This window comes from Schistocerca gregaria, chromosome 1 (assembly GCF_023897955.1).
Source record: "Schistocerca gregaria isolate iqSchGreg1 chromosome 1, iqSchGreg1.2, whole genome shotgun sequence".
NCBI lineage: Eukaryota > Metazoa > Arthropoda > Insecta > Orthoptera > Acrididae > Schistocerca > Schistocerca gregaria.
Window position 1 is genome coordinate 258,419,883 of NC_064920.1, and position 17,222 is coordinate 258,437,104.

The following is a 17,222-nucleotide window of genomic DNA, read 5'->3' on the forward strand; positions in this document are numbered from 1 at the left end:
TTTGGAAAACTGCCCCGAAACACATGTGCTACAAAACAACAGACCTGTTACAGTTCCTCTGTCAAAGACATGCAGAGGTGCATGTGCACCAATCATAATCCCACCCCACACCATCAAACCACGACCTCCATACAGGTCCCTTTCAAGGACATTAAGGGGTTGGTATCTGGTTCCTATTTCACGCCAGATGAAAACCCGGTGAGAATCACTGTTCAGACTATACCTGGACTCGTCCGTGAACATAACCTGGGACCATTTTCCAGTGACCATGCACTTGTGTTCTTGACACCATGCTTTACGGGCTCTCCTGTCAGTGGAATTCACCTTGTTGCAGGTCTCTGGGCAAATAAACCTTGTCAGTTCATTCATCTGTAGACAGTGTGACTGGAGACAACTGTTCCAGTGGCTACGGTAAGGTCCTGAGCAAGGGTACGTGCAGTACTCCGTGGCCGTGCTACGTGCAGTACTCCGTGGCCGTCTGCAGGCACTGATGGTGGGATATCATCGGTCTTTTTGTGGTGGTGTACACTGTGGACATCCCATACTGTAGTGCCTGGACACATTTCCTGTCTGCTGGAATTGTCATAGTCTTGAGATCACACTTTGTGGCATATGAAGGGCCCATGCTACAACCTGCTGTGTTTGACCAGCCTCCAGTCACTGTAGTATTCTACCCCTTATAACGTCATCAGTATGTGTTCTTTGAGCCATTTTCAACACACAATCACCACTAACACATCTGAAAAGTCTGTACACTTACTCACTGCACCGTACTCTGACATGCACCAACACACCTCTGCATGTGTGGACTGCTGCCAGCAGCACCGTGCGGTGACCGCAGGTCAAATGCACCGCATGGTCATATCCCAGAGTGTTGTTTCACCATGTATCAGCATTATACTTACTTTGAGCATGAGTGTAGACTATTGGGCCAGTAGGATCCACTTCTTTCTTTCTTCAAGCAGGAAGTACTATTATGTACCCAAAACATTTCCACAAGCTTGACAACTTTCAGAGTACCTAGACTTTAACAAAGTGGGTACAAAGCATATCAGGAGAAGAGAACTCTTGATTCTGCTACCACATATGCTCCTAAAAGAATAGCATATTCTTCCAAATGAGACAAATCCATCCTAAGAAATAAGACTTTTGCCACAACATGTGAGGACAAAATTGTGTATTTTCCTGTTCTCAAACTTGAACAAGACCTTTTGCACTTTCCTTAGATGAGAGATTAGATTTGTTTTTCATTCCATAGACCCATGTTGAGGAGATCATTGTGGATGTGGAAAATGTCACCTTTAAAATAAAAAAAATAAAAAAAAGGCTGTAATAACAATACTAATAGTATGAACATATACAATACATCATTTGTTTCTATTAAAAAATTCGTCAGTGGAGTGGAAGGAGTTGGCCACTAGTAAGTCTTTCAGGCCCCTTTTAAACTGATCTTTATTTGTAGCTAATTTTTTTATGTTTGCTGGCATATTATTGAAGATGAGTGTTCCTGAGTAGTGGACCCCTTTTTGAACTAAAGTTAAGTGCTTTTAAGTCCTTGTGCAGATCATTTTTGTTCCTGGCATTGTAAGTAAGAACTGAGCTGTTTGTTGGAAAAAAAATAGATATATTATTTAGGACAAATTTCATTAAGGAGTAAATATACTGAGAGGCAGTAGTTAGTATACTCAGTTTTTTGAAGAGGTTTCTACAAGACGTCCGTGAATTTACTCCACAAATAATACGTATTACGCACTTTTGGACTCTGAAAACTTTTGTTTGACTTGAAGAGTTACCCCAAAATATTATACCATATGACATTATGGAATGATATACCATATGACATTATGGAATGAAAGTAGGCAGTACATTTTCATGTAACTATTCCTATATTTGTTGGAAAATATATTTGACAAATTGAATGTTGCCCTTCAGACTTCTTCCCCACAAGTTCTTTTTTTATCAGAACTTCTAATGGATTCGCTAAAGCAGCTGTTCACCATGTTTGTTAAGCCAAAACTTTTCAAAGCTTGTTATTCCTTGAAATTCAGTACAACTTGATGCAAAATCAAAGAAGTGATGAAGAGTGAGTGTTTGACATTCAGACTTTGAGTACAGTGAATTATCTCCTGGATACAGATAAATCCCTTTTCTTTTCATCAGTGAGAAACTTTTGCATTACCTGTGACTACATTGTCAAGTTTTCACTCAAGGATGACGTGTTAAAGCATGTTCAAGTTGCTAGATTTGACAAAATTTCATCCATTAATTTTTTTCTTGGAAAAGTTCCTATCATGTTTTGCAAAGAAGAGACTGAAACTACAGATGAGGTGTTGAATAAACTTCAGAGGCAGTTTACATTTCTTCAGGTAGATGACACTTTGGCTTCAAGTCAAGATGCTGCAAATGATTCCAGTTGGTCACAAATATTAAGAATTTGTGGAGCCGATGGACTTCTTCATTGTAACCAGATTTCTAGAGTAATGCTCTCTATTCTCATCATACCTCACAGCATACAGAATGTGAACATGTTTTCAGTCTTGTGAAGAAAAATAGAACAGAATTCAGATCATCCATGACCATTAAATCGCTGGAATCTATTGCTATTTTGAAGACCACAAGTTCTGGTTTCTGTCATGACAAAACATTTTCTCAGGACTTTTCGCAGGAAGCTAAAAAGACCTTTTAAGTCAATCTAGCTTGTGATTTTTAGTGTTTATTGTATTATTTCTTGCCCATATTATGTTAAACAAGTTTTATTGTGTAAAGCCTTTTTCAACTGCCGCATATCTGCTTAATTTATTGACGAAGTCCTATTGTGTACGCTCCCAAACAATATTCACCACACCTGCTGCTGTTTAACAGGGATTTCTTCATTTGTTATGTTCATCTGCAAATCATTGCCCTATAATGTAAGTAGATGTGATTTCATAGTAGTATCCTGTTTAAATAATGAATTACTGTATTTTGTAGCCCAGAAGTATTATTATTTTTGTCAAGTTGGTGTGTGTCCGAAATTGTTGGGTTTGTTTTTTACGTGCCTTTGTTTTACTGATACTGTAGTTCTTTTCAAAAGTTGGCAGGTGTGAAGATATGATCTCTGTGGCAAGGGGTTATGATTGGGGGGGAGGGGGGGGGGGGGAGTGGCATAGGGATGAACTAAAATATTGTAGAGGTTGGGTTGGGTGGATGATGGAACACCACTTTAGGAAGGGTGGGAAAGCTTTTAAGTCGGATGTCCCTCATTTTGGGGCATGATGATAGCTGATCAAAGCCCTGATGAACAATGTGGTTCAGTTGCTCCAGCCTGGGATGGTAGTGGGTGTTGAAGAGGGCATTCTTTTGAAGCTGGCTCTTGGAGGTGTTGGGAGGAGTGGGAATGTGTGGAGAAATGGCACAGGAAGTCTGTTTACGGATTAGATCTGGGGGTAGTGCCTGTCTGGTGAAAACATACATGTCTTTGAGAGCATGAACTTTTGCCTGAAGCCATGTGTCACAGAAATAGTAAAAATCTCTCTAAAAATAACCTCTGCGTGAAGCGAAATAGCCAGTACTGCAAAATCTCTGAGGCACTTGCCAACCCCAATTGTGTTAAGTTTGCATGAAAGTGAAGAACTTGTGAGATGGACTTGGGTAATATTTAGATAACAGCTACTTCTCTTGAAGCTCCCTGTGCTCCGTGTGGACCAAAGGTGAAAATACAGATTCAAACCAAATTGTATTTTGCCAGCAATCATCTGCACTCCTAAGGAAGTGACATTTTGTTAGATTAATTTGTTCACCTATTTGCACATATGTATAAAAATACTGTGCACAGTGCATCAAAATTACCACCACAACATATTAATCTGGAACTGCTGTATGCAAGAATTAGTTAATTTTCAAGAAATTGTTTTCTTTCTCATTTAAGATGACACATCTACTATCATTTTGTAAATTATCTATGGATCAATGTAGAAATATCCAATTAACAGAAATCATAATGAATAACAGGAAATTATTAGTGTGTAAAAATGTGTTTGGTTGTTATCAGAAGAGAGGCAGGTAACTTTGAAAAGCATCTGCTTTTCATATTCAGAAATCTCTTAATTAAATAGCCATACCTCCTAAATTTGTCAGATATATCTGAAATTGTGTACTTGTAGTAGGGAAATTATCATCCAATCAATAAACTTCTAAGCTGAACTCAAAATGTCTTGTGGAGAAGTCCATAGCAACTCACTTCAGTAACTTTTATCTGCTCTCCTAGTGCCAATCTTGAAGTAGTCAGTAGTGAAGTTCAAACAAATTGTCCTCACCTTACATTCACCCAATTTCTGTAGTAATGTTAAGGTTCACTTCTTTTGCATAAAGATCATACTTTACATCATAGCTCTTATACAGTGCTTCATGTCTCAGAATTTGACCACTCTACTCTGAGATGCAAGTATGAGCTACATGTGAAAAACGTTCATTTCCACATTGACCAGAATTCAGGGTTTACTTATTGTAGAGGTTACAGTTTTCTACGTTGAAGTATTATCAGAAAAATTTTGCTAAAATGTCATCTGATGTAAATAAGATTACAAAAGTGTATGAAGATTGTGAACTTGTTTTAAATCTTTAAAAATGTAAAGTTATGCTCCTCATAAAATAGAGAAAAGTAGTGTCTTCAGACTAAAATGTAAATAACACTTGAAATCTGTCAGCTCATACAAATGTCTTAGTGTAACATTTGTAGGAATATGAAATGGAACAATCACGTAGGTTCAGCTATAAGTGAGACTGGTGGCAGACCGCAGTTCACTGGCTGGAGAATGGGTAAATGAGGTCAGTCTGCTAGTTATACTGCTTACAAATCACTTGCGCATCCCATCTTAGAATATTACTCTTTTGCGTGGAACCTGTACCACACAAGACTAACACAGGATACTGAATATAAACAAGGAGGGCAGCACAGATTGTCACAGCTTTGTTAGATTCGTGATAGGGCACCTCTGAAATCTTGAATACTGTACTGGCAAATGATTGAAAATACACAACAGTTATCCCCCAAAATCCTTCTTATGAAGTTTCAAGAACTAGTTTTTGAGCACAGAATCTACAGATACTTTGTATCTCTTTCCTATCACTCATCCAGCGACCTTGAAGGTAAGATTAGACTATAATTACAGCACAAACAGAGGCGCTGAAGCAATCACTTTTTCCACAGTTGGTACACAATTAGAATGAGAAGAAATGTTATTGTTTAGTACCATGCTAAATATTCTCTGCTGTGTGTCTTACGTTGGTGTGCAGAGTATGGACGTAGATGAAGATTAAAAATGAATGCAGGAGCTAAGTGTAATCAGCCATGTTTCTTACGCTGACTCCTGCATAGTTCAAAATCCTCCATCAGCAACAATGTCACATGCCACAACGTTCAGGAAAACTATTCCAAAGGTGAATGTAGCTAGATTCATGAAGGTTTCATAATATACCAAGTACAAATGCTAAAACGAGGATGAAGCTAGTGTTTACATTGGCCTCTAGGCTGACAAATTTAATGATAGGCTTTGCTGTAATCCACTAAGTAGGTATTTCCTTACTTCTATCTCATTACTGTAATGTCTTCCATTAGATCGTAAACCTCTACATATTATCTCACTTTCCCCTGGGATGTTAAATGTTAACATAGTACCTTTTCTTTAGTTTTCAGGGAATATGCTTTCTATGGGGAAAACAGCCTTGGTAAGAGCAGGGCAAAAATTAAAATGACAATCATTGATAGGCACAGTTATCATTCTACAGCCATTTTATAAACCACTGAAAGCAGAATATCTGGTGATGGCATCTATGGTCCATGTAGGATTATGCATGCTTAATTTATCTGCTACCACCACCACCACCACCACCACCACCACCACCACTGCTTTGGTGATGGGCTGGGATGTCTGCCAAAGACTGGGGATGTGGACACAGCAGAGCCTGTTCATTGCTCCCCAGAGGGCTGTCAACTCTTTTGTGAGAACCTGCTTCGCTACCATAGGGCACCAGCCTCTGCAGCGTTACTTCCTTTCCACACTGCATGCTTATACTTTCACTAACCCTTTTTTTCCTCTGCCCCTCTCGGTTGGCTTTCTTGGTGCCAACTGTGCATGGAGCTGGTTTATGAGTGGGCCTCGAGTTTCCATCTCTGACGTATTCTACAACTTGTCTTGAAATAAACACATGGTCCCTATTGTTGGTTTCGACCTGCCACCAATTTTCAAAATTCTTCAGAAGTGTACATTGTGCAGGAAACGTCACCCAGTGTAGTGTGTGCTCCACCTTTGTGACTTTCCCTTTAATACAGTAATACGCCCAAAATACACCGTGGAATTACACTGTTGATGCTTGAGATGGAAACTCCCCCATGCATGCCAAGGAGTATGTGCTCGTGATGACTAGGGTGTGTGGACGCCGAGCAATCAGTTACCGGCCAGCCAGCTGTTTCTGAGGCTGGGTGGTGCCCGTGGGGAGGGGCTCCATTCAGAGTGTGTGGGACCGTGATGGATCAGCTGCAAATGAAGTGAATGAAGTTACCTCATCAGCTGTCTATGTGAAAGGATAGTCCTCTTTCAGTGCAGAGAGATATGACCCTAAAATGTTACCTTCCCTGGTTACACCATAGGAGGAACATGGGCCTATGTGGCAAGTAGAGCAATACCCACAACACTATGTGGTTTGTACAAGAACTGGTGGTGATTCCTTCTCGGCCACAAAGCCCTTGTTCCTTGTAGACAACTTAAAGAAAAGTTTGGGGAAATGGCAGCTATCTCTATAATGTAAAGTAGTTCAAGTCTGATCAAAACGGCATCTCCTGCCCAGTCGCGGGCACTGCTTGCTTGTAACAAGCTGAATAGCATACCAGTGACTGTAACTCCCCATAACACTATAAATTTAGTACAGTGCATCACTTTCCTCAGACACCTGCTGTTATAATCTGATGGTGAGCTACGCACCAACTTGGAACAACATAATGTACACTTTGTCCGTCATGTACATAGGGGGCCAAAGGACAATAGGGTTGCTACTGGTGTCTTCATCTCGGCCTTTGATGGTGATTCATTGCCTGAACTGGTCGAGGTGATGGTATAACAGTGCTTAAAGTACTTGAAATTTGGGCACATGCCTTCGTGCTAGCCCAATCTGTAGAGACTGTGGATGAGTTCTGCATGCAGATGCTCCGTGTGCATATCTGCCCATTTGTGTCAACTGTGGGAAGCACCATTCTCCCTGCTCACCAGATTGCACTCTTTTCCAGAAAGGAAAGAAAATATAAGAATACAAGATTCTGGAAAAACTGAGTCACCAATAGGCCAAGTAGAAGTAGGAGCAGCTGCACCCAGTATGTCAAATGATGTCATATGCTACAGCTTTGATGACGCTACCCCCCTTTGGCGATGGTACTTCAGACCTTTACACCTCCTACAGTGGGCTCTCAGGGTTGCTCAACCATGCCTGCCCAATGATAGTAGCGGGGTGCTGTCTTCCTGTTGCCCCCACACCTACTTCGGGATCAGTGGCTTCCAGTTCACCAGGGACATTGGTCACCACTTCCCAGATGGAGACAAATCACCTTCCCTTAGCTTTCCTCACCAAGAAGTGGTCCCTCACAACCGGACACCAGCAAATTGCTGAAGGATCGCAGGGCTTAACGATCATACTCTTTTCCTGAATATGATTCAGAGAAGCCCTCGCAATCATGAAAATCCTCTAAGGAAAGTGAAGATAATAAAAAGTCCTCCAACAAGATCCTGGCTGTTCCACTCTTGTGGCCCAGGCAGAGATTCCGGCAGCACCTGGGGCCATAACACAACAGGAATCCAGAACCTGTATGTATTGATGCCATAATGCCTCAACCAGTGGCAGCAGGTAACCCTAAGGCATAACATTCCCACTTTGTCCCTTCGTGGTCTCGCAGTACGCCAATAATATTATTCTCCACTGGATTTGTATTGGTTTTTTCCTCAACCTGTCTGGGCTACGACATCTTTTAAGCACATCACCTGACCTTCAGGAGACTTGGTTTCCAGCAATGCAGACCCCAGCCTTTATTGAATACCAGGGATATTATAAGAATCATGCTGCCAGGACAGGGTGTCAGATGAAATTTGCACATACGTTCTAGACACTCCATATAGTGAATTTGTGCCTCTTACAACTCCTTTGGAAGCTGTGGCTGTTTGGGCAGGAGCATTTCAGGATATTACTGAAGAGTCCATAATGACCGCTTTCTGTTCCCCTTTCAGTGTCACTCCAGTGGACACCTACCCAGATGTATTCTCAACAGTGCTGACTGGGATGCTTTCACTTCTGCTTTTGACCTTGGTTCCCTGCCACATGGAGATATCAATGTGGCAGTCCAGAATACAACTACACCCATTCTTTTGGCAGCTGATTTACTGATGCCCTGTTCCTCAGGCCCACTCTGATGGAAGACTGTTCCTTGGTGATCCTCATAATTTGCAGAGGCCATTTGAGATCGTATACAGGCACTCCAAAGCCATAAACAGCACCCTTGTATGGAGCCCCTTATTGCCTTTAAGCGACTCTGTGCCTCGGTCCGCCGCCTAGTGAAAAGACCAAAGTGAGAATGCTGGGAATGGTATGCTTCAACCATCAGACCACGTACCTCTCATTCGCAGGTTTTGGCTAAGATCAGATGGCTCTATGAATACCAGATACCTGCTGGTGTACCTGGTATACTGAACCAGATGCCATCGCCAAACATTTACTATTCTCAAGTGTCAGCATCTGAGAACTATCAACTTGACTTTCATGTTCTGTGACAGTGGTTGGAGCAAAAGCAATTATCTTCAACTACACGCCATCTAGAGCCAAGTAATGCTCCATTCAGTCAGTGGGAATTTATCAGTGTCCTTGCACACTGCACTGGTACAGCCCCAGGGCCAGACTGCATCCACAACCAAAAGATCAGTCACTTTCCAGTTGACTGTTAGCATCATATCCTTGCCATCTTTAACCACATCTGGAGTGAGGGTGAGTCCCCATCACAGTGGCAAGAAAGCATCATTGTTCCAATACTGAAAAAGTGGGTAATTATTCTCTATAGATGAACAGTTATTACCCAAAAAGTCTCATAAACATTCTCAATAAGTTGCTTGAACATATGGTGAGCTGGCAGCTGTATTGGCTCCTTAAGTGTTGATGTCTTCTTACTCACTTGTCCGTCCGTCAATGGGATGCCATGACCCTGAGGAATGGGTAGTTCTAGCACTGGAGTGCTTCTCCTACCTACATTGCGTTGTGTGTTGTGGATGTCTTGATGTGGTGGTTGCCTTGACAGTTGGACTTTGGGTATCATCGGGCTAACCATGGTTGCTGTGTCAGTCAATGTGTCATAGGAGGCACCGTAGTCTCCAGATCTTCTGGTTCCGTCCCACAGTGGTTTTCACCATGATCTTCCCCTACTAATGACCTGGTTTACCTGCCTGATGTTATCCTCTTATAGCAGTCTTCTTCAACCTGCAAAAGGCTTATGACACCACATGGTGACACCACATCCTTGCTATCTTACGTGGGTGGGGTCTCCTGGATCTGCTCCAAATTTTCATTCAGGTTCAAGTTGGTGCTTGCCCGCTACCTCTCTCTCTCTCTCTCTCTCTCTCTCTCTCTCTCTCTCTCTCTGTCTCTCTCTCTCTCTCTCTAGTAGCCATCAACGGTCTAGCAGCAGCTGTAGGGTCCTTAGTATCACCCTCCTTGTATGATGATGATGTTTGCCTGTAATATTCCTCCTCTAGTGTGGGTGTCACTGAACGTCGGCTGTAAGGCACCATATGAAAGGGTGCAGACATGGCCCCTCACACTGCACACTCAGCTTTTGATTTTCCTCCACCAAGACTAGTGTCTTGCACTTCTGTCAACATCATACCATTCACCCACAACTAGAACTTTACCTTGACGACAAACTACTCAATGTGATGGAGACCTATCGTTGTTTAGGATTGGTCTTTGATTCTAGGTTGACTCACATTCCCCATCTTTGCTAGCTTAAGCAAAAGTGCTGGCTGCACCTTAATAAACTTCGAGCAGGGGTGCAGATCACACTATCCTTTTGCAACTTTACAATGCCCTGATGCAATCCCACCTCGATTATGGGAGTCTGGGATATGGTTTGGCTTCACCTAACACATTGCAGATACTGGATCCAATACACCACCGTGGATTTCAACTTTTGTGCCAGGAGTCTTTTGAACTAGCCCTGTGAACAGCTTACCAGTGGAGGCTGGGGCATGTCTATTACAGATCAGGCACCAACAACAGCTTGTAAATTATGCTACCCATGTTCACAGTCAGCTAAGCATCCCATAAGATTAGATTTACTTTCATTTCAATTGATCTGTAATGAGGAGGTCCTCCAGGATATAGAACATTTCAGAAAAACAATAATACATGACAAATATTTACAACTGAAACAAATAAGCTAATGTACCTTCCGCAGGTCCCAAGTGGAATGATCGTCATTTTTTTAAATGAACGCTGTATGAAAGAATCATTTTACAAACACTAATGCACTGAATTTAAAATTTAAAAAAAAAATTATTTATTTATAGGGTAATAAACATGTAATAGAACTACTACAATACTTATTTACAGTGAAACATTACTGCACTGAAATGGTGCAGAAGTTAGATTGTACTTATATACTGTAAAAAGCAAAACTGACTACTACTTCAGCCTATTCTTAAATCATCTCAGCATCCAGTGAAAGCCAGACATAGTCCCAGAACTTCCTTGCGTAATGACCACCTCATCAACAAATTACATTCATGTAACCCAGTGCATGGGACTGAACGTCATTGTGTACAAGTTACTGCTGTTAGAGGTTTTGCCCTATGGCCTTTGCCAAATACTTCAACTGAGTCTACCCCTGACATAGTGAACAACAAGTCTATGAAGGATACACAGCTACAGACTGTATGGATTCCACGAGTGAAAAAACTCTGTGCAGCTACTCACTTCTGTTATAGTCCCTGTTGAATCTTCAGCATCCTATCTTCTCTCCATCCGCATTTGCTCTGTATTGAATCATATTATTTTTCTTTTCTTATGTATAAGCTATATGTAAACTGAATGAGCTATAAATCAAAGACACCATCAAAAGTAAATTAAAGAGATGTTTTGTGGTAAGGATAATGTTTTGATACATCATTAAATATCTGTGTGAAACAAAGTAAGAAATACGCCCTTCAATTTATTAATTCATGTATCTTCTCCCTTTTGTTTTGGGAAGTAGTAGTGTACGGACATATGCTGGGATCCATTGTACCAGCATTGTTAAAGACTTGTATTTTAACCATTCATTAAAAGTATTATAAAAACCAATTATAAAATGAATATTTATTCGCTTGGTTACAAGTTCAGCTCCTATCTGTTCATTATTTCACTTGCTGCAGAGATCCTACATCAAGAGGTTCAGTGCAGATAGGAATAATTAACACCACATCTGGAATAGCATTCCCGCATCAACATTATCACACTCAAGACTAAACACAAATAGAATTAATGTGCAGACTTGATAAGTGCCTATTGAACTTGGTTTACTTATACAAAAAATATTGTGCTTCGTGTGTTTAAGAACTTGTAGACAGATCAGCAATTTCAATGGTTGTGGTGATCATTTGGTACTGCACACTACTGGAGGTAGCAGTATATAATGCAAATCATGTTTATTGACCTTGAATGTAATGATATTTAAGATCTGTTGATATTGGTATTAGTTAAAGTTCACCCAAGATTGTGCACAGATTCATAAATTACCTTCAAAATTTTCTCAACTATTCTTTTCAATTAGTTTTTCCAACTATTCAAGAAATTATTAATCCATTTCCACATTCCTATTTACCTCCCCCTCCAGAAAGGTGCTACCACAGAACTAGGGCACTGGCACCAGTCTTCTGGTCATCCATAACTGTGATCTGACACTAGTTTAATAGATAAAAAATGTTTGTTTGTGGGCTGGGTTCTCTGGCAAGCATCAAAATCAGGTCTGTGTGAGGATATAATACTTGTTTATTTGCTTCTTTGCTAATTTATACAGCTTGGATTCCACCAAGAAACTATTCAGAAGTGGCCGTGGACAGGCTTGAGAAGGAACTCCACAAGTGTTTAATTATTACATACTGCTAGTACAGTCAGTTAAGTGCATTTTCTTCTTCACATAATATCTGGCAGTGTAGGCCCGGCGAGGTAATGGCTGGAGGTGCAGACAGATGCAGGTTGTGTCCTTGGTGCTTACACAGTGTAGCACCGTCATGGCACTCTGACTTGGCAACGGTGTGGACACTGCATGTGGCTCAGCTGAAGTATGGAGCAGGCAGTGGGTGACATTGGCCAGTGAAGTGGAAGGTCACAGTGTTGCCCAGAATGTGACTCCAAATTGCTGGCTGGACTTTGGAGGTGACGACCAATCATGAAAGGTGGTGACTGGAGCAGTGTTGGCTGATTGAGCTGAGTAGACAGGCTGAGGTCCCTCTTTTGCGGCGCATTGGTGACAAAGTTGTGATGACAGTGCAGAGGGGTGCAAACTGGTTGCATACGCTTACAGGCTGGTATGGCCATAGTTAAATACTGCTTCCTTGTGATTACAGGTGGGGAAGGCATGACACTTTGGTGTCACTTGAAACCATCTGGAACAGGGCAATGGCTGGCATCTGGCAGCACGCATTGACAACATGGAAGGTAGTTGTGCATTGTTCTGGAGTGGCTTTTGAATGCTGGCCCCAGAATGCTGACACCTGGCACAGTGGTATGGCCTGATATTGGCACTCAAGGTATGAAGACAAAGGAGCTGATCACACAGTTCAGTGACCAGCACCTGCTGTCTGGCTGTGTCCTCATTGTGGTCAAGAGCTATGACTTCTGCTCCAAGCTCTCCTATAGTTTTATCCATTGCACAAAGGCATTTAGACTTGGAACTGTCCAATGACCTACCGCAGTGTTACATAACTAAAAAAAGGTGGTGTAAATAGACAGGACCATTCCCAAAACCCAGCAGTTCAATTCCCTGAAGATGACCGCAGCAAATACAGTCAAAATGTCAGCTGTTTAGATTCTAATGCTACCCTGTTGGTGGACACCATAAATAGAATTGATTAGGAGAAATTGCAGGGCATGTGTGCAAGAACTAATTCATTAACAATATATGTAGTGGAAGACAGTCATAGTAAATAATACTCATCTTTTGATTCTAGCTGTATTTGTTGTTTCTTGTTGTCCTGAAAATAAATCGTTGTATGATTTCGCCAAGGGGGTGTCTGGATTGTGAAGGTGTCTATGAACAATATGTTGTCCTCTTCTTGCTCTCAGTATTCTAGCATAACTCCTTCATCCAATAAAATTGTCAATAACGCTGATCTCAAAATTGAGTAATCGGGTGAAATATAACTTCTTTAAATGAAACACCAGTTGATATCACTTTAGTGTGTATTCTTCACTTTTAAATACCATTTTCCACACTTCTTAATACATTGACAATACAATCCACAAGGAGACCAGTTCCATTTCAGCTCCTCTTCTCCACTGCTACAAATCACCACTCTATGGAAAGAGTAACTTAATCCAAAGATTACATTGATAGATCACAGAACATGATTCATGTCAGTATTTGCTCACAGATGACATATAAGTAAAACAGTTAACAACTAATAGTAATTTCATTTTAAGTTTCAGCAATCAGTTAGTTTTGGAAACCATAAATTATAGTGGGTTTTTAACAGTTTTGTGTGATTTTAAGATCAAAATTCTCTGCCAATAACTGCTAAGTGGCAATGCAACTAGCCACAAATGATAATCAGTGTTCTCAGTACAAAATACAAAAATATTTTTTGAGATTCAGGGCGCTTTGTGGTCTAGACGTCCGATTTTTACCCCATTTTCAACTTTATTCCCCTCCCCCCTTTTCCCCCCTCCTTAAAAGGTGAAATTAAAAGGTAACTCACACAGCACAAGAGGGTCCTAAGGAAAGTGGCACATAAGGCCGTAAAGTGGGCTGTGCACTGGTAGGGTGGTGGACGTGGTTCAGGTAATTGAGTCATCCGAAACTGACCAGATCAAAAAATTATTAAAATATATGAGCATAGCTGTGGTTGAAACCTCAGAAAAGTGATTTTTTTTTTCAAAATGGCAGCTATTTGACAATAGCAACAAATTTTACTCCTTTGGGCATTCAAAGGTTCATAAAAAAATTGGTATTTTGAAAATTGTTTAACTTTTAGAGATTCCGACCACAGTTCTCTACAAGAATAGCTAAGCAGCATCAAAATTGGATGAGTTCTTTTTCGGCAATCCAAACACCCAGCAAAAAATGTGATTTTTAAGAAATCGCTTTTTAAGTTTTTGAAAGGGTTTTTGTCAGTTTCTTGGGACTTATCACCAGTCTGTAATGCCTGGAGCATACAGTACTCCTTCCTTGATCTCGTAAATCTTGTTCGCATGCGCCGCTTCCTCTTGGCCGCAGATCTGCTCTCTGTAGACGTGCAGTGCTCTGAGCATACAAGGCGGTCTGCATTGTGCATTCTGCAGAATTCATCCTCCATGTTGCTAAGTTGAATGCCCATAATCTTCAAAAATGGACTCTTTGTAGGGTTTTGAGTATTCACACCAACACATCTTTCCAGTAAATTGTCGATTGATAGGTCCTTGTGTACAAGTCTGAGTGCCAGTCTGATGATCAAGTATTTTGACATATGAAATGGTTTACGGGCAAAATGGTATTGCCCACATGTTCTCCATAATATAAGGTATTGAAATATGCAACAAAAAAAATCGATTTTTGTAAACTTCCAGACAAGAAAACTCCTTAAACAAAGGTAAATAAATGTTACATGAGAATTATGGGTTCCAAAGATTGAAATAAACTAATAAGCTCGCATTGAGAAAATGTAGTTAACCACTGTTACTAAATATTATGAGAACAAAAAGTGTATTGTGTTGTACAATTAGTTACAGCCTTGTCACCATCCACTATACACTAGCATTACACAGGTGTAGGCTCAATATAAGATGCAAATATAGTCAAAATATTTGCTTTGTAGTTGTTTACAGTCTTTAAATGACCCTCCTTTCTCAGCATATAAGTAGTATTATAAATTGTTAATTCCAGTTGTGCTACTTTCTTGTTTATAGATGGTTCTTCTTCTGTGTGAATATTGTATTTGTCATTACTAGAACATCAGTCACACAGAAACCAACAATAGTTTTTGATTAATATTCATTAATTGCCATTCTCCATTGGCTAATTCTGACGCTGTCCTTAAAATGATTTTGCACTGTTACTTCTCCAGGAGCAACGTCCACTATATATCCCAAAGCTCTTCATAAAACTTAACTATATCGTATTTCAGAATATAATTCAGTCATCGGTTGCACAATTATTGTTATTTTGCGTTACTGATTGTGACAGGTTAAATGGTCTTCTCCAGACATCTGCACAATTTGGGACAATATAAATCATAAGAACTTGGCCATAACTTGTATGTAAATTATATTAAGTGTATTACAAAAAACTTATTTAATGTTGAATTAGAAGAGGTCAATACCTTCCTCACAGAAGCACAAGGCCCTGCGATACTACAGTTGCTAAGAAAATAAAAATAACAACTATGAATGAAATCATATTTCTCTTTTCCTCTCACACTTACTAACCATATCACAGTGAAACATATTGGTTCTGAATGCCTTCACACTTTGATATGAACAGTGAATATTATGTCTGTCTAGAACTTCAGTTTTTCAACCCCTGTCTAAAGTTTCCATACACCATTATTACTCCTTTTACTTGCACCCTCTGCTTGACCTCATCATATTATTGTTTACACACCTCATTCCTTCTTTGTCTCTGTGATTTCCAAAACAGCAAGCCTTGTTCTCTCAAATTCTATAATAGTTAAGTTTGCTTTTCTGAAATTTCCTGGATGTTGCATATTAGATATCTCATTATCCTCCCACACCAGGCCATCATTTAGTTCATCCATTCATGTGTTCCCTCTTTATTTCTTTTCATGTTTAATATGTGCACCCACAGTGTTTGAGTGCAGTGAATGGGCAGTTTTCTTTTGGTTCTCCTGATAGCAGATTTGGAATCAAGGTTGACCCCTCTAGATGGGTCAGCTTCAGTTTGCGTATTATGGATCAGACATTGTCTATTCCTATGCTAATACCTTTTTGGATTGGATGCCCTTGCCGGTAGCTACACAACCTCCAGCACAGATCCCAACTTCGTTGAAACATACAAGTCTTCCTTTCCCAACACTGAAGATGTGTTTGATAATGTTGTATCCTCAGTGCTAAACATTTCATTAGACTATGTTTTATACTCTAAAATGAGAGCAATTCTGAAATTTCCTGGTAATCTGTCTTCCATTGTGAGCAACAGTTAGGTGAGCCATGGGTGTGTGTGTCACAGAACCACTATTCCATTTGTTGGAAATTAGATTTCAGACAGTTTTCCTCCCAGTAATTATCTAAACAAATTATGTTACATATTGTTTTGTGTTGTTTGCTTTTAAACCTTTGCAGGTTTTATTAACACTGCATGTTTCTCTTGTTATTGGATTTCTGTAATTATTACATTCAGATGAAGTGTGTTTCTATTCTTAGATAACATAAATGCTTTTTTGTTTTGTGTTCTATTTTTCTTTCTTTCACAGGCGTGTCATTCGGAATGTAAGCACAACAGCAGAAATCTTCTTTACAAAACGCCACCGCTTTGCTTCTAGTTATGCAACCATGTGTATTGGTCACTGGTTGCTTGGTATAGGTGACAGACACCTTGGCAACTGCTTGGTGTTTCCTCACAGTGGAGAGTGCCTAGGTGTTGACTTTGGGTATGCATTTGGAACAGCTACAGAATTCCTCCCAGTGCCAGAACTTATGCCATTCAGGTTAACTCCGCATATCGTTAACTTAATGGAACCGCACAAGACTTCAGGTAATTTATTGAAAAAAGAGCAGAATATTTTGCATTAATTTTTGTATTTCCATTGGATAACTGTGTTTCAAAATATATATTTTGGTCAATACATTTAACATCTACATTTATGGCAATTGACAGGTAATTAAGTCTTAGAGAGGTGTACACTCATGAGCAACTGATTTAGAAATAATCAGTTTGTTTGAGAGGTGGTGGACAGAGCTTCTGTGACCCCAGTAAATACAACAGTCTAGCTGAAGTGTAGTCAGACCTTGTTTGTGCTGCTTGT

General features: G+C 40.2%; 1 protein-coding gene across 1 annotated transcript in view; it reads left to right on the forward strand.

Annotated features, from left to right (window-relative positions):
* LOC126341345 (DNA-dependent protein kinase catalytic subunit-like) overlaps nucleotides 1-17,222 on the forward strand; it is a 526,946-nt gene that overhangs the window by 488,353 nt on the left and 21,371 nt on the right. The window contains exon 53 of the mRNA XM_050001770.1: nucleotides 16,671-16,951. Within this exon, the coding sequence (XP_049857727.1) occupies nucleotides 16,671-16,951 (281 nt within the window). The remainder of the gene's footprint in view (nucleotides 1-16,670; nucleotides 16,952-17,222) is intronic.